The 22,566-nt window shown below is 34.2% G+C and overlaps 1 protein-coding gene across 15 annotated transcripts in view; it reads right to left on the reverse strand.

Moving 5' to 3' along the window:
* Window positions 1-22,566, reverse strand: part of MAPK10 (mitogen-activated protein kinase 10) — a 623,441-nt gene that overhangs the window by 75,128 nt on the left and 525,747 nt on the right. For 14 of the 15 annotated variants that reach the window (XM_067736530.1, XM_067736535.1, XM_067736536.1 and 11 more), the window contains 5 exons: window positions 18,050-18,179; window positions 13,862-13,920; window positions 12,879-13,017; window positions 12,016-12,181; window positions 9,488-9,559 (listed from right to left, as the gene is read on the reverse strand). In XM_067736530.1, the coding sequence (XP_067592631.1) occupies window positions 9,488-9,559; window positions 12,016-12,181; window positions 12,879-13,017; window positions 13,862-13,920; window positions 18,050-18,179 (566 nt within the window). The remainder of the gene's footprint in view (window positions 1-9,487; window positions 9,560-12,015; window positions 12,182-12,878; window positions 13,018-13,861; window positions 13,921-18,049; window positions 18,180-22,566) is intronic. The other variant, XM_067736531.1, reaches the window with a different exon arrangement.

A 22,566-nucleotide genomic window follows, 5' to 3' on the forward strand; every position in this document is an offset into this window, starting at 1 on the left:
TCCTACTGATTTGTATTGTAAATTATTTTAGATTGTGTTAATATGGGGAATATGCAAATTGGCTTTTCTTTCATTCTTTTGTATACTATACTTGGAGAAAAAAAAGAAAGAAAAGCTGAGCTGCCAGCAACCTCAGAAGAAAGGGTTTCTTTTATAAAACACACTTACTCTTATTTATAAATATGAATAAATTTCCAGAAGTGAAATGCCAGTCCAAGAATGAGTGTTTGGAATATGCTGGTTCAGTTTCATTGACTCCCATCAAAGGAGCATGCTTCTAAACTGGAAGCCTTGTCTTATCCTCATAAGCACGGTTGCTTTATAATGGTAAGAAATGCTGGCTTTCAAAACAAGGTGGTTTGACATGAAATGAACAACATGACTTAAAGAGGTGACACTTCTTCTGAGACTGTGAGTCAAAAGAAACCTGGAATTCAAGGTGAAATTACAGTGGTCTTTCTGCTATTGCCAGTTATCATCCAGAACTTAAAACCAGGAAGCTAGGGTAGAGGATACTCAGGGAGGGGCAAAATGGGGAAGCAAGAAAGTGAAATCTTTAACTATACTCGGTTACTCACGCATTCCTATTAAAACCCAGAAAGAAAGATAGGTCATTCTTATGGGGGAAAATAACCTAGAAGAATAAGGGAAGTTGAGGGGGAACAAATAGGGAAAGGCATTAGGATAGCAGCAGCACACTATAATTTTTCTCCAGTTAGTCTTCAAATTACATCTTGTAATTTGACAGTAACCTTACAGAATTCCTCATAAGATTCTTTCCAGTGTGAAAATCTCAGGTTAAACTCAAAGTTTCCAAAGTTTGACTTAACGTCTAAACAGAGTGATCACTTCAAAGAAATGGTTACACCTTTGAAGGTGATAAGCATACCCAGAGAAGCAAATTAGTTTTGCTTCCATTTTAGGAAAGCAAGTGACATGCAAAAATATCAGGGAAAGATAGAGCAAACAGTTGTGCATCCCTTTATTATTAATGCATTTGTAATTCCAGATAATATCTGTCTCACAAGAGGTTGGTATTTTAACTTGATTAAAGGAGAAAAAAAATCTCTGAAATGGTATTTGCTTTTGAATTGCAAATATTCTTACCATACTGTCCAAAGTGACCAGTCTAAGTTGTTATTTACCATGTATCTATTTTTTATAGATATTGTGGGAGAGATAAGTAAAAAATATACAGCTATAAACTCAGTAAGCAAGTTTTCTCTTGCCTGCATCCATTCAAACATTTGGAAAAGGCTATTTCTGCCACAAACCTATCTGCTAGTTAGAAAACTTCTATTTCTATTTTTTATTTAATGCAAAAAAAATCTCTTCTGTTATTTCTGGCAGAAACTCATTTTTTTCTCCTGCAGAACCAACTCCATTGCTTTCTAAGTTACTTCAAGTTACTTCATCTCTCTTTTCATCCTCTAAAATGTGGATGATAGACAGTATTTATCATGTAAAAAGGATTATGCCTGGTAAAGAGCCTTCCACATTGCCTGGTACATAGTAAGTTCTCAATAAATGTTAGTTATGTATCATCATGTATTATATATATATAACATATTCATATACATATATAAGTATGTGTATAAATATATACATATATAAATTATATACATATATACATATATAAATTATATGTTGGAATTAAATATATATAGCAAAGGCTCATTTATTTTATATTTATATAATATTATATTGTATCTTGTATTTATATATATAATTAAGAAAATTTTTCCAATGAGGGAAGCTTACTCACTGGGCAATACTTTTCACTGCTGAAACCACTTAGAAAGGCATTCCACATCACAGCTGACTCTATGGAACTTCTCTCCATTATCTAAACAGGAATTACCCTGTTCCCTAATCCAAATAATAATCTTAAAATATGTGAATATAATCTATGATCTCCAACCACGATTCTAAAACTGGAAAATTTTCATCTTTCAGATTAAAATCCTTTGATTTTCACTCTCCCTCAGCTATGCCTTTAAACAACAGCAACAACAATAACAACAGATGACCTACATGGAACCTTTGTCCTGGTATTGCTTCAATATCAGTTGGTTCTAGACTGTTGTTGGTTTAATAACTGCTATATCTCCCAGTTCTCATTTGTGTGGCTCTGCTGGATACAGATATTTCAAAGTAAAAGGAGAACAGTTTTGGAAGTTTATCTTCATGTCAGAAGCTAAAATAGACAATAGATCACAAAGCTTTCACATAAAAATAATGCAGAGAGATATAAACTCAAAATCTGAACTACTGATGAATATACTGAATTCCGTTTTCTTTATTTAATGTATCTTTTCTGAGTAATAATGCCCTGGAAATCTCTCCAATTTCCAAATTCCATTTAACTTCCCTCAGGATTCACTATTCCTACAGACTATCCATGCTTATGCCATGGAAATGCTAAGCCTTGTGCCTGGAAATGATAAGCTCTATTATTATAAATTACAAAAGTAGAGTATATGCACATGAATTTATATAGATTTTTATTACTCAAGACAGGATGATTTCTCAAGAGAAAGCCATTGCACCAAATTTTATTAATTAGTCATCACAACTAAAACAGGAACTAGGCAATAAAAGAATTTGATACTAAATCTTGTTGGGACGAGGGGTAGTAGTAAGCCTTCCCTCATCTAATATGCATATCTGCTTATCAGGGTGAAACTGGATTATTCTATGAAAATTTCAAGATATTCCAATGAATACTGACTGTGAATAGATCTTAGAAGAAATTGGCAGATTCAATCACAGTTGGAAACTGGATTTTGATGCGTTCTGAGACAGTCTGATATGGTATTTGGGTCTCCATAAGAGTTTTGTACACTAATGCTGCCGAGGTAGAATTCTGGTTGCTTTTATGGTTCTGATTCATTACATTTCCCCTCTCATCATCAGTATTCCCAGAGGCAGATTCATTTGCAACTGTGACAGGCAGAAACTGAGTCACTTTCCTTAGAAGGAATGTTAAGTAAGTTTTGGTGTTACTAAAATATGGTTATAAGTTTTCTAGGTGAGAAAATCTCAAGTGTATTATTTGTCAGGCATTAGATTATACTAAATTATCTTTTTTCTACTCTAGCCAAGTGACAGAAATGATATAATATCGGTCGTGGCAGTTTAAATCTAAACAAAGAAAGCACTTTATTGCTACTTCCACACCCCAGTGGCTTGGACTGTGATCTATGATGGAATATTTTTTGGACTATGTGAGCTTTTAACCAGCAACCTGGCAGATGTTTCCTATCTAGGAGATTATGCGGCTCTGGTAACGCAATTGTGAGACTACACTGTTTTTCTCCTTAACCTAATTATATCTTTATTTAGCATAGGATTCAGACAATGGGATTTGATAAATTTTCTTTCAATGAATACTTCAAAGTACAATAGGAAGAAGATTTAATATGGTTTTCTAAAATCTGAACATCATTTCTTTGAAAAGTTTGTTTTAAAAGTTAATTAGATATTTTACAAAAGCACATTGTTTTAAACTTCAGCGCAAACATGGAATTATAAAAGGCTACTGATATGTATAAATAAAATGTGAATGTACCTACTTTGCACTTGTGAATCTCAGTAAAAAAAAAAAAAAAACATTCACAGAAAACAATGCTAAATATTCTAATTCCAGGAAACAGAGGAAGATTTTCTCCTTGAGACTACCTGTTTAACTTGCTTTTCTTTCTTTATGATTTCTATGGCATCATATTAATGGCTAACCTTTATTTTATAAATGTTATATCACTGATTTGCTTTTTTAACAAAACAGAAGAAAATCATTTAAACTTACAACAGAGGAGAATATCTTTAGCTTTATGTTAAATTATAAATAAAACTGTAGACTAATGAATTTTCAAAATATTCTTTCATAAAAAGACAATTTTTTACTGCAACAAAATATTTTAAATTGTCATCTTTAAAATCGTGTAATTCTGCAATGTACACAAATAAGGAATTTAAAGAAATCCTGATGTTGAAAAAAATTTTTTTTTCTTTAAACTTTTCATGTTCTGATGAATAAATAGTAAATGCTGGCTCTGAATGTCTCACATTATCACCAAATTAATTACAAGCTCCCTGAAGATTCGGGTAATTATCCTCACTTCATTCTGCACATCAACTTGAAGAAGTGCTTTAGTAAGTGACAAACTATTCATTTTCTTTCCTTTTACTAATTCACAGATAATTTTGGTTTCTCATCACTTGAGAAATTTTTTTATTCTAGGTGGTCTTTTGGTTATTTCTATTTTTTTTAGTTTACCTAATTCAATTTGAAGGTTATTTGGGCCGGAGTGCCCCCAGACTAAGTTCATACCATAAAAACTGAAGTTCCTTATCTTTTAAAGGTATTTACAGGTATGTGCATGTTTGTAAACATCTAATGTTTTATATATATCAAATGATATCATCACAGCAATCCTGTAAGGCAGGCAAAGGAGGTATTTTATAAAGTAAATTGAAGTTGGTAGGAGATGTCACATGACTAAAGCTAAGAGGAACAGAGTAAGTTCTTGTAGCCCTTATGCGCTGGAGACTCATTTGACTGCTGAAGGGAGAAAGAGTCCATAATAGGTATCACTGTTCACAAACTTTGTCCTAAGGGCCAATCGGGCCAAGGGCAGTTTGAATGGAATAGAACAAGTAGTGACTAAGGAATGTGTTTTGTTGTTTGCAGTTTTACCCCCTCAAGTAGTTCACTTTATTTTTGAAGATCTTTCAGTACTCTGCCTACAGAACTGTAGAGGGATAAGGAAAAATAATATGCTTTTAAACCTTTCTATATCCATTTCCGGGAGATAGGGGACTCCTGGGGGACGCAGCAGTCCTAGTGGAGCTTTGTCCATGGTCACTTAATAGCTCCTCTCCAAGGCATCAAGGAGTCAAGGTCCATCTCCTCAATTTCTTCCTTCTGTTCCACCCCCAAAGCCTGTTCTCTGTGTCTTCCCTTACTTTCTGCCCCCTTTCTGTGTATCTCTCTCAATTTCTTTTAACACCTTCATGCCTTATCCTGCCCTTTGTTACATTCTGGCCTACTCTAAATTTCTTGGGAGAGGGATTTTGCTCTTATAACTCTGTCCTCCTCGCATCTGTTCAGATCACCTCAGAATCTCCAGCTCCCATTCTAGTGATTCCCACCTTACTCTGATTTTCTCAAAGTAATAATAATAGAGAAGAGTATTCACAAATTCATGGTGAAAATATATTCTTTTTAGCAAATACAAAGAAAAAATTTTTCTTATTTTTTCAAATGTTTGTGATTATTGGCAATTTGTTTATGGGCGTGAAAGAATGACTAATTTTTACATCCCAATTTTATTTAAAGTCATAAATTATATATTATTTGAGATAACATTGTACTACCGTAATATTAGATAGAAGATGCAGAATATAGCAATGTATTAGTTGCAAAAGTTTATTAGGAAGTAAGCAGAGTTATTTCAAAGAGAGAAGAAGGATTAAGAATATCTATCTGTACTAGATGGATATAATAATCCACAACCTCCAATTTTTGTTCACCTTACTTTGATTATTCCCAATTTTCATTTGTTCAGGTTTAGAAAAGATATGATAGTCAGTTAATCTGAGGATGTTTTCTTCATTTCTTCAAATATATTTTTGGTAAATCATTCTCTGTTCCTTAATAACCTGGCTTCTTGGAAAGATTATATGTACATCCTTTTCTTTCTAACTGAAATTTCTCATGTTCTCAGAGGGAAAGGCAAGAGGTCGTGTTTTAGCAATCTGTCAGCTTTAATTGGAGATAATATGCTTGAGGTCCAGAAGTTTCAAATGAATACGGTGTGCCTATTTTTAACATTTCCCAGGTCCAGAGAACTTTGGCCAGAACTCAAAATAAAGGAATATCACAGACCTTGCTCAAAAAAGGTGTTACCATTTGAAGTAGAATGGAAAACATAAGGTAGAAAAATATATTTGAAAGAAGCAGGCTTAAGGAAAGAACTGGTATTATATGAAAACTATACTGGTATTATATGAGACTTCAGTAATCAAGAAAACAGCATGCCCTGGTTGGGTTGTGGGGTGGATGGAAGGAGTCAGGAACTAGATAGTCCTTTAAAAAAACAAAAAACAAAAAAAAACTTCTAAGGAAGTATCATAAAACTGCTTTACTGTAAGTTATTATTTAAAAAACCAAAATCTTAATGAAATATAAAGTCACTGATGCCTCTTATATGATCATTGGACTATGTAAATAAAATAATGGACCTGGCATATTCATTGTTCTCTGGCTTGAAATTCATCATGGGCCCAAGAATTATTAATGATACTATATATTTTGTCAGCATATATGCTATGAAATAGGTTTTAATCATAAAACCATAATGAAAATTGAGTGTATAATAGTATATGTTTATATAATTAAGAAACTCTTTACACAAGAAAAACAAACACTTTATAAAGGTTCCTTTGGATATTAAAAAAGCTAGCAAACTAATAAATCGAAAAGTAAATATGTATGTATGTAGGTTCCAACACTTTTAGTCATCAAGAAACTACCTTGTGATACCATCTGGATCGTATCAATAGTCAAGAAACCCACACAATGTTTCTCAAAATCCAAAATGTTAAATACAATTTTAACAGAGGAAAATAGCTAAAACTTTGGTCGTCAATGATAATTTCATAAGATTTTCCCAATTTTTCAAGGTGTTTTACTACTTTTACTTAGGGTCCAGATTTTAAAAAAAGAGCATTAAAAAGTTCTGTTCAGAGAGAGGAATAATGTTGATTATGATGATAGAGTATTATAACATCATTTTTCAGCTTCAGAGAAATTCAACAGAAATTACTCTGAATAATTCTAAGTGAATTATTCACTTAGATTGTTTTTTTAAGTCTCTGAAGAATTTTGGAAGTAGTCAAGGTATAAACTAGCATATACTAAAATCTGATATTACTTCCAGTAAATGCTGGAATCATTTCAATATGTTAAAATATTGGTATGATTCTTCTCCCTATAAATAATCTCCATCAGCCCCCAAACTTGTGTCTGATCATCATGGCCTAGTGAAGTTGCTTCAATGCTCTGATCCCTTTATTATTGGTAGTAAGCTCTAATCACAAAATGATAATAACTTCATATAAAAATTAATGAAACAATTCCACTCAAAAACATATAGTACATGTAATCCATTGTTTAATAGGGATTTCTATGGTTTAGTTTAATTTTTAAATATAGTCATGACTAAGACATTAAATTATAATTTTAATTATAGGCAAAATGAATTCCAATGCATTTCATCTGAAAGTTATTTACCCATATTTAAGTAAAATTTAACTTAAGCAAGATATTTTCCACTATAATGACTTTATGTAACTTCCCCACTGACTTATAGGCCAGCAATATATGGCACTAGGCTATCGGATACCAGTAGTTTACATAATCATCACAGGAGATAAAGGAATACAGAATACAAACCTTTATCACAATCTACATTTTGTGTATTGGGGTTTATTTAATTTCTAGAACCATATTTATCAAGGATATATATTTTATGTATTGATATTTGCACAATTTACTTAAAAGTTCTAAACATTTTTCTAAAAAATAAACTAGGATAAAAGGAAAAACTGACCTCCAAGAGAACAATTTCTGGAAGAATGTAGAATTATCAATATGGTGCTATTATCTTTGCTTGTTTATCTGAAGGGTATTTTGGGTTCAAAAGTGTTTTAATTTTTCCTAATTTTATTGGCTTTTAAATTTAATACTGCTAAAATAAGAGAAAAAGAACCCTGATAAATGCCTGAATAGCTAAATTAGATCTCAGAGAACCATGCTACATGGGAATCAAGTGACTGTAACAACAATGTCACACGGGAATGAGATATTTTGTAACATTTTGTCTTTGGGAATTGATTGAGAAGTTCTGGGTTTTTTCAATCTGAAATGTACTGTACCCCAAAGACAAAAGCACACACACATGCACACACACACAAATTCCTACTTTTGTATGAAATCAATACATACGAATGTGAATTACAATATTGTTCAAACGAACTTTGTATGTAGTTGATTTGTATGTAATTGATCCTCAAAATAAATTCAATAACTAATTTAAAGTAAAATGAAATATTATCATTTAAATACATAATCAATATAAAAATTGAGATATTTTACATGTTTTCTTTTTATATCTTCAAAATCCAGTAGGCATTTTGCACATATAACACCTCTGAATTCAGACTAACCATATTTCAAGAGCTAATGTGGCTAGTGGCTACCTATTGGATAGTATAGTTGTAGAAGATGTCATTACTATTATATTACTATTGGAATTTAGAGAATATCTTATTCATATACAGCAGAATAAACAAATGCCTACATTAAATGCATGGTCATTGTGGCATCAACTTTTTATTGTCAGATTTTTTTTATCATTGGCCTTTTCTTCTATTCCTACTAAATAACAATAATAATCTTTCTTACATTATAAGAGTTCTTAATAGAGCTTTCTTATTAGTCAAATACAATACTTAATAGTTATGGATCACATGTTTACTGCCAATTTCTAAAAACCTTCCAATGTAATAAATATATTGAACTCACTCTTGCATTATCATTGTTAAAGTTCTCAGCTGTTGTACTTAGATTTGCACAATTGTGTTTAACAGGGTATTTCTGTATTTATAAAAATATTTTTTCTTTAATATGTAAACTTTCTTATTGATATATTATAAACACATATATGTGCCTTTGTTAAAGAGTGAACTTTTGATCCTTTCAGAAATATACCAGCTCTTTTAATAATTCCAAATCAGAGATACCTGTTCAAGAAATTTCTGATGGAATCTAGTAGAAGACTAAGTGGTAGAACACAAATCAACTTGCTTTTTTTTTTTAATTGACTATACTTCTCACATTGTATATTTCATTTCTTTAATTCTAAATTTCATTGGAAAAGCATGTCTAAGTCACATCTCTAAGTCAGATGAGGCAAGCCTATTTTAAACCCACCTGACCTCCTGCAATTTGAATAATAATTATGATTTTTAAATGTGGAAGTTCTTGTTTGAAGGAAGATGTCCTATATTAAACTATTTAAGACTGGATATAGTGTCAAGAGTAATTCAAATCAATAAAGGCGTGGACAGAAGCTTAAGATGTCAGCAAGTAGAGAAATAATTATGCCTAAATTTGTTGCAGCATAAAATGGTTTTAGAAGGGAGATGGATAATACTTGCAAATAGTTACTGCTATTTTGAGTTACAGATAAGAAAGTTTAAGAAGAAAAAAACCCATTGAAAATTTAATTAAAACAAACCATTGAGGTATGTAGTCTTCAGTACTGGTCAGATTAGAGAAATAATCACTTTTTTTTTAGTCACAGTTATACCACTTACCCAACTTTTTGCTTCTATCTTTACTCTCCTGGCAAAATCATTATGTGTTTAAAGGGAGAGAGAACAAAACAGGTAAGGCTGCAGCAAAAAGGTACAAGGATACAGTCCCTTCCTGGAAAGAGGATTTTGTGGCGAACCATTTCTCCCATAATGCATCCCACAGACCATATATCCACTAGAATAAGAGAGAGGGAAGTGAAGAAAAGGGAGGAAAGTAAAGTTAACTAAGATAATTGATCTCTGAAGGAGAAGGAAAAAGAAGCGTTTGATTAGAAGGTACAAATTTTGTCTCCCACCAAAAGTTGGCCAAAAAGGTGAGTTAAAACCAGAAATATAATATCACATAAACAACATCTAGTATAAGAACTCAAATTAATTTTTAAAGTTACTTTATGAGTGCCTTAGATTGCCCTTTAGTGCCATAAAATGGTAGCATGGAAAAGCAGTAGCTTAATCAAAAGTATCTCCATGCCAGGTGACAGCTAAAAGCCACCAAAGGGTTTTCGATGTCATTTGCTGGATGCAGAGAAAATAATCTTAATAGACCCTTAAGGATGGCTGTTTCCATTTTCTATTCTATTCAGTTACACAGAATAGGGCAACTAGAGACCCCCTTTTTCTTGGTCCAAAATAAGGTACATGCAACCAAATCCAAGAAACTAGGAAATGGCTGGAACCATGGTTTAGGCAGAAATATTGGAATCCCTGGTATTCAAGACTTAGTTTTTCCTTCAGAAGTTATTCTTGTAAATAAATACCAGTTTTTGTTTCTGTTTGAAATATTTCAAGAAATATTTCTTGAAATATTTCAAGAAAAAGATGCATAAATAATTTGCACATGTATAAAGGAGTCATGACATAAATAAAGTATTATTAAAGTGTTAAAAAGTTGTTACACACATATGTTCCTCAATTGTCATACTTGTTAACAAAACAGGCTTCACCTTCTCTTACTCATCTTTACCCTCTTCCAACTCGCTTTTTAGTAAGGACAAAGGGAACTCTGGGGCAGAAACATTAGGCTAAAATGCTCCTTGGGGAAGGAAGGCAGGGTTCGGTGCACAGGGTAGCTGGGCATGCCTGTTGTCAGAGCAAGCAGGTTCCTCTGCATGATAACCTTTATCCGGTATAGAGGTGAGAGCAGCACAAGGGTGCTAGGTGTGCTTTCTGCATGGATCAGGAGAAGCCAAAAAACTAAGGCAGGAACTTGCAATCCTTTCTAGTGAGGGAAGAACAAGGGATGAGATCACATGCCATCTGTACAGCAAAGGTCTGAAAATCCATGAGCAAATTCAGAACACCCTCCCCCCAGATTCTTGTAGATTCCTGATTTCTTGAATTTTTTAATTTGTTCCCACTTTGATTTTTTAAAAATAACTTATGAAGAATGTATACAACTATCTTCTTTTCCAAATAAGTTAGGTGTGGTATTGCCTTGGGAAGAGGACTAGATTTTCCTCTTCCAAGTCAAAATGGATTAGAATTCTGCCATTGTCCAACAAAGTAAACCTGACCTTCCTAAGAACCCTTTCCCTTCCTCTGCACAAATGCACAAAAGTATTGGCTCTCTTCTAATCTGGAAGGGCACAAAGAAATTTTTTAAAACTTTGGTGGCCAGGGAATTTTCATAAAAGTACTCTGTAGCACCTATACATAAAAATATAATGATAATTATTTCTATAAAACTTATAGATTGCCAGGAACTAAATAGAATAGAATATCAAAATTAGTATGAAAGGTACACTGAGTGTATATATACAATTCTAATTTAAGACAAGTTTAATTCCTAAATATAGTGGATGTGTTTTTTAATACACCTCATTACTTATTAGAGATATTCTTTTCAAAATAATATATTGCAATGCTTTCTAATAAGTATTTTTATAAATCCTTCATTTTAATAAAATCAAATTGGACTACATTTTGAAGATTCTACCTTTTCTTTTAAAGTGTTCATGAATACTAGATTTTCTTCATAAAATCAATAGCGTAAAATTTATACTTTTCTCTCTCTATGGTTTTAGGATTTATAAAAACTTACTAGGCAATTGCTACCTTAACTATTACTTATGGAACACTTTAAAGTATTAAAGAAATTCTTATCCAACTTGAACAATTTGTATTATTCTAAATTGACTGTGCATTGAGCATTTGTGAATATTCTTGCTCCAAGGATTTGTGGTATCTTTTTATTTGTCTTTTCCTAAGACTAGAGCCATCAATCTAAGAAGTGACATAAAGCCAAATGGCTAAATGCAGTAGATAGATTTCTTCCTGTTTATACTCACTTTGAGCTGAGCTGCCACCTAAATAGCAATTTTTCTCAATATCTATAGCATGTATGTTAATCAGTATCTACTTGACTGTTTAATCAGACTCCATTTACAATTCTTTTTAGCTATGACATTTCAGTGTTCTTCTAACCAAGCTTACTTCTCAGAAACATCCTTTACATGTTTAATGAGTGGTTCTTCGTAGTAATATTTTTTAAAAAACCTCTGAATATGAAAGCTGGCAGCCTTATTTTTTAAAAAGTTCATATACATGAGAGAGAACATTACTCTTGGCTATCTAAAACACGTACTCATTTTCTTCACAGTTTCTTTGGCTGGTACTCAGAAGCATCCTTACCGTTCTCCTTGTAGCCCATTCCCAGAATAACCTCGGGGGCCCTGTAATAACGTGTCACCACATAAGGAGTCATCATGAAGCTTGTGCCTGCTGTCCTGGCCAGTCCAAAGTCTAGGATTTTCAATGTACAATCAGACTTGACTACAATGTTACTTGGTTTCAAGTCCTGACAATAGGAACAAGAGAAGATATTAAAAGCTAGCATCAAATGGAACATGTGATTTCCATCTACTCAATCAACATGGCAGTCTTGCAATAGCACTGATGGGTGCCCGCCTGCCATTGACTGTAGAGCCCTATGTAAAGCAAAAGAGTACTTCCCAAAAGAAGTTTACAATTAGTTTTGGGATTTCTTTGTTTTAACATCCTCAGAAACTTTTTTAAACCCAGAAGAGAATTGTATCATTTTTACAATTTAGTCTCATCTTGGAAAGAGGTTTTTAGAAAAAAAACATCATTTATTGTCATGTTAGGTTTCTCCTTATGGCAACATAAACCTTTTAGTTTATACTTCATTTCTAGGCCAGACAGAAGAGCAGGTCAGGGCTGCTGTCTTTATGTGACCAGAAACATTGGAAATGAACTGCCTTGTTTCAGCTGCACATATGACTCTGCCAGTCAGAATTTCTGAGAAGCCTTGGAAGCTGACTCTCAATGAGCTGAAACAAAATGTTAAACAAAACCAACTACAGTGTGCTAAAGTCTCCTCCTACACATTAGTAAACTATGTGCTAATTCTATAGTAAAATAAATGAAGTACATTATATTTAACCAAGCTCCCCTACATAAAGAAAATAACCTACAGTTGCTCTTTCTCTTCTCCACAAGCATCTTCATTATAATTCTGGACTAAGTATTCTTACCCTGTGAATAATTCCAGCAGAGTGAAGGTGCTTGATGCCACACAACATTTGGTATAGCAGGTAAGACATTCGCTCGTGGTCTAACTCCATCTGAATCACCTGACACAAGTTGGCATCCATCAGTTCCATTACTAAGTAACTGCAAGGTAAATCCACATTGTAAGTTCCAAATCACAAGACATGTGAAGTCCTTCAAACAAGTCAGGATCCTCTCCTAAATCTATAAGTTTCCGAACTTCCCAGCTCAACTTTTGACTGAATTAAGTATATGAAAAACCTCCAAGTATTGCATGCACGTTAGCCATGGTAACTCTACCACAAAGATGCTAATAGAAGTAGCATTTATTAGTGTGTGGTTCCTGTCCATATATTTTGTACCTTCATCTTGTTCTCATTTTTCCCTGAATTCCCTGAACTCTTTCCCGTGTATTATGATTACAAATAAGAAAAAAAATTCAGAATAGCATCTTCCATTAAACGCAAGGTATCTGTGTTAAATAAGACAACGTGCTAGGAGTCACTTCCTCTCCTCTGCTTATTGTCATTATACTTCTGGAAGGTTTTTTTGCACAAAATCAAAGGTACCACAAAAATAGAAAGAAAGATTAAGGATGATTTTTTATTGTGTCCGTCATTAATATTTCTCAAAGTGAATTGACTCATTCTAGAAAGTTCACAGAATAAATTAAAAATAAGTAAAAATATAGAATAACTAGTAAGTCTTCCCTGATTCTGACTGAACTAAAGAACATGGGGCAACAAAGCACAAAGAGCCATAAGGCCAGAAAGTAGCAGAAGTGTCTTTCCAGGAAGAAGCGGCAGAAACAGAACCTTCTCTCCTGTCACTGGATCCCTTTCATTTGCCGCCAGTTCTTACCTCCCTTTGATCTCTACAAGGGATTTCATTCATCTGATTTTTGTTAATATCACTTGAGTTATTTGAATGTTATGCTCCCCCTTCCTTCATGAGTTTTGTTACTTACACATCTTGGAACTCCTCCAGCGTTTTCTGGGGTGTGAAGACATTTAATAAACTAATAATCTGGAGAAGAGACAGTGGAAGGGACAGAAGAAGGAGAGAAAGAAAAGGGGAGAAAATTAATTATTTAAAAAGCATATTTAAACAAGCACTTATTCCAACTCAAAGTCACATATTAGTGCTATGGTGGATATAGAAAAGTCGGAAAAATTTTCTAGAACTGTCTCATAGAACATTCAAAAACGTATTCAGAAAGGACATGTAATCTGTCTTCAGGTTAAAATGCAATTAAAAAGCTCAAATTCTTAGGCAGAGAAAAGAGTCACAAAAGATATATGATTGTGATATTGCTTTAGAGTGTGATTCTCCTTAGTAAATATAGGGTTGTAATGTAACTAAACAAAAAAGAGGAAAAGCCATGTAAGAAAAGTAAGGCAGCAGTGAAATAACCAGCAAGACTTAGCAAGGCTATGTCTTCCTCTAAATGAAAAGGTGGTGTTTAAGTCAAGGAGATGTTCTATGTTAAGGAGGTATTCTAAGTCAAGATTTTTTTGTGTTGTTACTTTAGTTTTTTTTCTTCTATTTCACACTCAAATATTATTTAAACTAATGCTCCAATGGTATGTGTGGGGAAAGGTATATCTTGGATGATAGCAATGATGAATTTAATGGCAAATGTATTTTAAGTTATAAAAATGATTTTTTAACTTTTTTGTTTCCTGCTTTAGTTATTTTATATATTAGGTAGTAAAGAAGTTTACCTTCTAGCATAAGTAAATGTTAAAAGGAAAAAACCTTTGTTTTATGCAAATAGATTACATACATAAATAACTCAAAATTGTCTTTCAGCTAAATATTCTGTACTAAAGTGCCAGTGGGAAATAAAAATAAAAAATATAGATAACAGACCTCTACTCATTGGATGGATGCAACCATTCACAAAAACAAATTTAAGATGTGTACATCTTTAAAACATGAACTAATGAATTTCAATAAAGTTCATAAGTGGTATAGAAACACGAAGTAATAAACAAAACAAAATGATTTTCAACATCGGAGAAATGCAGTCAATCTAAGGAATGCTTTAGGCCTTCAGTAGTTTCCAATTATTGAGGAATTACTGAGAAAAACAATCACAACACTATCCAATACTTTCATATATATATATATATATATATATATATATATATATATATATATATATATATATATACAGGGTAATTGTTATAACATATCAAAAAACACAAGATTATCTCTTCTGAAGCAACCTTGCAGCATGGAATATGCATATGGAAATAAAACTGTTTCAAAATATTTTTTTAAAATATTTACTTATTTGGCTGTGCCAGGTCTTAGTTGCAGCACATGGGATCTAGTTCCCTGACCAGGGATCAAACCCAGGCCCCCTACTCGGGGAGCATGGAGTCTTAACCACTGGACCACCAGGGAAATCCCTCAAAATATTTTTAAAACTTGTGATTAAAGTGCTTTGCTATTCTGTATACTTAGTTATGGTGTGTATTGAAAAATGTCTACCGTTCTCATTGGAACTGTGAGCCTGTTTTTATAATACTTATTCGTAGAAAGTAATTCATTTTGATATTTGTTCAAACAAAAACATCAGAGACTGTGTGTGGGACACACACACACAACACGTACAAACAACACTTAAAGATGAAAAAATGCTAATCCATATTATCTGGTGAATAAATAATCTAGGTAATCTAAATTAATCTAGAAAATAGCATTACAATGTTAAATAAGTCAAGGTTTATTAGTTTAAAAAGTAAATTCCCCACTATATATTCTTGTATTCCCCTTTTCTATGCCCTTGTTTTAACACCTTCATTGTCTTTGATTTTCCTCTGAGTATTTCTCCTCTGTTCTTTCTTTGATCCCTTATAAATCCTAACTCCTATTAATAACCAATCAAAAATCTTATCTTTAGAAACAGACCATCACAGGTATTTCCATTTTAGTTCAAACATTTTCAGGCAGGAATCTGATGCAGTTCCTTTTTTTTATTCCAACCCATTAAAACACACAGATGTGAATCAACATCTGTCATGGCCCCACAATCATAACAGCTATCACTTCCTAGAATTGTGTTCATTTTCTAAATGGATTGTCTTCTTTATTATTAAAAACTTAATTGGGGTTGCTTCACTATTTTACATTACTTTCCACAGCATTTCCAGCGTTCTTCATTGACTGCTTGTAGTTAGTATTACAAGCAACAACGTGGAATTTGCATTTAGCTGTCAGTGAATTTCCTTTCTGTTAACAAGTTCCAGAAATTTATTTCCCTAGATTTATATACATACATGCATACAAACATATGTACATACACAAACATATGCACATACACACATAGCAGGTAGGATGCCATTTACAAAATATTATTTGAATTTGGAAATCCTTTTTAGGTAACATAAATGTGAACCCCCATATTCCAGTCAAGAATGGGGAGTAGGATTCCCTCAAATTGGCAAAGTAAGTGGGAATTTCTCCACAATGTATTTATTGTATTTTAGGGACTGGAGGGAGGATAAGGGAAATATAAATATTCAATATATGAAAACAAAAAACTATTAAAACTTCCCATGCAGTTGTTTCATTGCTTGTGTCCATCCATCTTCCATTGCCTATGGTATTTCTCATCCTCTTTGCTATCATAAAAATAGATTGCATTGGTCATGTGGTTAATCTTGCTCCTGCCTTTATTTCACGTACTGAAAGAACAAAGTGCTTTTAGCAGAATGATCTTTCTTAGGAATCATCATTTCTAACATTTCTATATTCCTTTCTAGAAGTATCATGTTCCTTGCCTGGCCAAATCAGAGATGGGTACATACTTCATAAAATTTCTCTTTCTGAGTGAGGCCTTTCCTGCTAAACCTATTTAAAAAAGTAACCCTACCCACTCTGCACTGACCAGTATTTTTTATCTTTCGTCTTCGTTTTGTTTTCCTTGGTAGCACTTATTACTATCTGACATTCTAAACATTGACCTACCTATTTTGTAGACTGCCTTTCTCTTCCCAGTAGAACATGAGCATCGCATGGGCAGGGATTTGTCTCTCTTATCTTCACTGCTGTATGTTTAGCACCTAGAGCATCTAGATCTATACCTGGAACACTGTATTCATTTAACTGTCAAATGACTGAACTAAAAAGTCATTGGAGTAGAGTAATAGGAGGAAAAAGAAACACTGTCATTGGGCCTAAATCCACATATTTTTATTTTAAATATCTTTCAACTAAACACTCATACATTTGCTTCTACTTAGTACCTTATGACAACTTCACCTGTTTATAAAACTTCACTGATAATTTCATGTATTCTATGATTTTCATACTCAAGAAAAACTTTATAAGGAGTTATTATAGTTTTATAATAATTTATTTTTATTATATGTTTGTATGTAATAAATTATATATAAAATATTTATTATAATTTATTTATTAATTGTCTTTATTAAAATAAGAATTATCTCCCATTTATCCTTACTAAGAAGAACAGGAGCACAGAAAGAATTCTAGAGGCCTTTGCCAGTGTTTGAAGAAGATTATATTCTGAAGTGAAGAAAGCCCTGTAATGGCGTTCCCTACTGAGTTCCGTGAAATGTTCTTGAGAAGCCTGTTCTGAAGTACACTGCAGATATGTCCCTGCACGTTTGCCCAACCCTACGAAAAGCAAGGTGCCAAAGCACAGTGTGTACACTGAACAGTTGGAGGACACTGCCAGACTATAGCTAAAAGTAAAAGGAGATAAAAATCTTCACCTGTTAATAATTAAATTTAAATTTTTATAAAGAAACATAGCATATTGTTCTTTAAGATATTTTTGGTTTGGTTTTGGTTTGTTTGGGTATTTTTTTTTAAATTTATTTTGGAAATGCATGAAGTTCTCTGGTTAATTTGGAGCAAGATAACCAAATACGGTTAATTTCTTAACAGGGAAATATCTATCAGATTCATCCCCTCCATGCCATATGATTTTCAGATGATTTTTGAGAAGAAAGCTACCATGAGCACAATGAAAGCAAATGTAGCATATGGTCAGGATAAACAATCTTAAGGGGCAAAAATTGCAAAGTAAAGAAAGTTTTTCCCACTCAAGTTGGCATACTGATCTTCTTTCCCCAATCTCACCACCTCCTACCACCAGAGCTTTAAAATAAGAACTCACATTTTTATGGTTCACACACTTCATGAGGACCAGCTCCCGGTAAGCTCTCTTGGCATGCGTTTGGTTCTGAAAGGGTCTGCTGAGCTTCTTAATGGCCACATTTCTGTCAAAAGCAGCATCATACGCAGCACTGCAGAGACCCAAGAGCAATCCAGAATTAAGAACAAAGGAGCCCTTAGAATTCCTGCCTACCAAACTAAAGATACAGATAAGGAAAATACTAGTTTGGAATCCTACTCAAATACCTGCTTCTCAAGCCACATGTCAATCAGGCTGTAAATAAAGACATAAGAGTGACTAGTATAGAAACATTCTACTTGCTAGGAAAAGAAAAAGAGTATCTAGCCAAGAAAACAGCATGTAATTGCATCAGTGAGTCAGGGACAAAAGAAAGAAAGTGCTCAACTTTCCCACTGGCCATGTGACTGTGGCAAGTCATTTAATCTCTCTGGGCTTGAATTTCTCATCCACTAATATGTGATATTTAGCTGTAAAACTTTATTGTTCTTTGATCGTTTTCAGTGGACATTCATTCTTTCCCCACTCACAGGACTAGTTTTTTTTTTTTTTTTTTTTTTTTGCGGTATGCAGGCCTCTCACTGTTGTGGCCTCTCCCGTTGCGGAGCACAGGCTCCGGACGCACAGGCTCAGCGGCCATGGCTCACGGGCCTAGCCGCTCCGCGGCATGTGGGATCTTCCCGGACCGGGGCACAAACCCGTGTCCCCTGCATCGGCAGACAGACTCTCAACCACTGCGCCACCAGGGAAGCCCCACAGGACCAGTTCTTAAGGTGTGACACTAATTGCCATGAATGCACAGGTGGGCTGATGCTCAAAGTGCACTCATTAACAATAACAAAGCTTGAAATAAGGAATGCAGTCAGACAGGGTTTCAGAAGCATAAATCATTACGTTTAAATACAAAGACAGAAATGAATGCTACAGACGTTTGAAGCTTTCAAGCCATTTGAGAAGAAGTTACCATGCTTTATGTTTCTGCCATACTCAGAATACATGGGTTTAGGGATCAAATGAGGAAGTGAATCACTTTTTGCTAAATATTATACCTAATGAACCCGCTCACAAAGTTTTTTCCACCTCTGCAAATTTGGGTTGTCCTGGACTTTGTCTTCGTTGCTAGGAAAGAAGGGAGCAATCAATATCCTATTGATCTATTGAATTGGAAGTGACATTAACCATTTAGGGCTCATGACACTAAACTAAAAGATAAATAAGAGGTTTGGTGTATTGCAAATAGACTCACAAGAGAAGTTTGGACAAAGTCTTAGAGTTCATCTGGTCCATGCCTCCATTTAATACTTATTCCTCTCCAAAACACCTCCATCAAATTTTGACCAGTTTCTCCTTGATCATCTTCAAAAACATGGACCCCTTTACATAAAGCCAGCTCATTCTGTTGTTGGAAAGCTCTTAGAGTTAGAAATGTCATCATTCTAATAAACAGAGTTGTCTCTCTGTGATTTCTACTAACTACTGTCAGCCCTGCCTTCCAGGGCAACTCAAAATAAAGTATTCCCTTTACATCATGACAAGCCCATAATGTTTGAAATCTATTAAAGGACCTTGCACAATGTCTGGCCTACTCTATAAGCACTCAGTAAGCACTCAATAACTCTTTGCTTTTCTTATTCCCCCACCTAGGTCTTTTCTTTCTTAAGCTAAATGGTCCTACCACCATTTGTCAGAGTGTGATTTCAAGTCCTAGTACCATCTGGTCAGCTTCCTCTGAATATATTACAGTCTGTTGATGTCCTCTGAAAATGTCATTGTTACTCTAAGCATGGAGTGTCAGTGAAGACTAGGGAAAGGCTACCAACTCTTTCATTCATTCACTTGCTCATTCATTCTGTTGACACAGTTAATACAGCTAAGTCTGTCCTGGTTTCCTTGATAAATGCATCACGCACTATTGATTCACAGTGAACCTATGCTAATTAGAAATACTGTCTTTTTAAAAACTTGTGCTGCTATTCAACTCTGTATTTTAGCACTGGTACTTCTATTCTTGTGTTTGTTCTGTTCTTGTTAACCTATCAATGTCAGCACAAGAGTCAAATGGGCGTACATCTTATAGGTAGTGTACAAGGACAACAGTTAATTTGGAAATACAGGAATTAAACTTGCTTTCTGAAGCTAAGAAATTGTGTCAACAGGAAAGTGATCAGAACAGTCACCTTAAAGAGAAAGACTAAATTTTAAGCCAAAACAACTTAGGTGAAGTCATTAAAATATCTAAAGAAAGAATAGCAATTAGTCATGTGGGCCTAGGAAGGAGACAGAGAGGTAAATTCTGGTACTGCCTGGTGAAATAAGAAAGTGTGCTCTCAGGTAGGTCCAGGGATCCAGTCAGCCAGGTTGAAATCCCTACTGTGACTGTCAGAGACTACAGCCAGTTAGCAATCTGATCTGTGTCTCTTTAGTCTGATTCTATCCTCTGCAGTCAAAATTCTACTCATGAGGCTCTCCTTCAGAATTCTGCATGTAAGTATTATGTCCATATTTGGTTAGCTTGACTACTGCATTGTCTTGTAATTTAATAAATCGGAATCTGGTTTTGTGTGTGAGCTTTTAGTGAGTCTTGTCGATGTGAGTTTGAGTTCCTGAGATACTGAACAGATCCTGGAGACAGTAGGCCCATGTGGGATGACTGAGAAAATGCTGCCCTCTGGGGATCTTGGCAGGTTCTGGCCAATCTCTCCTAGAAATGTGATGTTCTCTCTCCCTCTGGTACCTCTTTCTTGAAGAAATTCTAGGTCTGAATCTCAGCACTACTGCTTACTAGACGTGAAGCTATGAGCAAGCCACTTACACTTTCTGGCATCAGTTTCCACATGCTTAAAAATGGAGGTAATAACAACCTGACAAGATTGTTATAAGGAGTAAATGAGGTAGTAATGTATCTACAGCCCCTTGCCTAGAGTGTGCACTCAATAAATAATGACTATTACTATTTTTAAAGTCAATGTCCTTGCTGGAGTCATTGTGTAATGCAGGGCAGGATTATATATATATATATATATATATATATATATATATATATATATATATATATATATATATATATATATATATTTGATATTTATCTGCTGTAATTGGACATGTATCTACTAATCAGCAGTTTTTAATCTTTCTACTAATTACAGATCCATTCAACTATACCACTATCCTGAGCACATTTCACAAGTTTGTCCTATGTTATAAAATTCTGGGACAAAAGCCTTGTTAAAATCCAGACACATATAGCTATGCAGTTCTATTACCTACCACTTTAATAAGCTATTTGGTGTGATTTGTTTTTAATGAAACCCCTATTCCCAGTCACCACTACATGCTTTCTTAATGACTCACAGGGTATCATTTCTAACCAATACTAGGACCAATATCAAGTTCAGTAGGTGTCTCTTATAACCTCCTTCTTCCTTCTAAAAAAATAACGTTCGCCTATCTACAGTTGTATGGAATATGGTGGTTTGGCCCATTTACTCCCTTGTATCATGCCTTCCTGTACTGAAGAGACTTGAGAGACACACATACAATTCCTAGATGCTTTTGCAGCTAGTATTCTGGGTTCCAATATGGTCCTGCCAGGCAGATGCAACTGTGGGAGATTTGCAAGGCAAAAGTGAGGGTGGTCATCTTCTAACATTTCTTAGTTATCAAGCACAGTCTCAGGAAGATGTGAAATTTTCTTCTGAAGCAGTGATTCATGTCCTTTTCCAGAATCCTGGGAGAGAAGATGGTTTGAAGCAGAGGCAACAGTGGTCTCCAGAGCCCAGTCACCAGCATGACGGAGTAGTGATGATGGTAATAATGAGTGTACAGTTCCAGCTCTGTGATTTTCAAATCTCGGTTACAATCATGTATTCCAGAAGTTCAGTTTTTTTAGGATACTCTCAGAGGTTGGGGCTCCCATGGTGATTCATCTCTCTCATGTCTGGGAGTCCTTCCAGGAAGCCCAGACTAGAGTTCACTTCTCCAGGCCTTCCAATGATTTGCAAGCACCCAATTTACTGTATTAAATCTTTGCCTACTTATAATGTTTCTGCCTCCTGCCATGAACCCTGGCTGACACTATAATCTTTCCCATTTTCTGTAATTCCTCAGTGATTACTGGCAGCAGTTTAGCAAATACATCTGCAAATTGGAATCACTGGTTGCTACATAGTCACAAATTAATGTCTGAAAGTTTTTTGTTACTCTGAAGTCCTTCTTTCTTTGAATCTTGGACTATAGAATTTTATTTTATTTCTTTCAGTGGCTTTTCTTTTTTTTCCTTCATGCCAGTAAAAAAAGAGATAAATCTTTATGAAGGTTTTTCAGCCACTTCTAGCAACTTTCCAGCAATTCTGCTGAAAATTTTCTAGCAATTTCTTAACATACTCACTTCCATGTCTATCAGGTTTATTCATGAAAGAAAGATACAGCCTTCTTTTGTTATGCTCCTGTCATTTAATCCAGTTTTATGATGCAATAAAGCTATGTTTACCTCCTTGAAT

The sequence above is a fragment of the Pseudorca crassidens genome, chromosome 4, assembly GCF_039906515.1.
Source record: "Pseudorca crassidens isolate mPseCra1 chromosome 4, mPseCra1.hap1, whole genome shotgun sequence".
NCBI lineage: Eukaryota > Metazoa > Chordata > Mammalia > Artiodactyla > Delphinidae > Pseudorca > Pseudorca crassidens.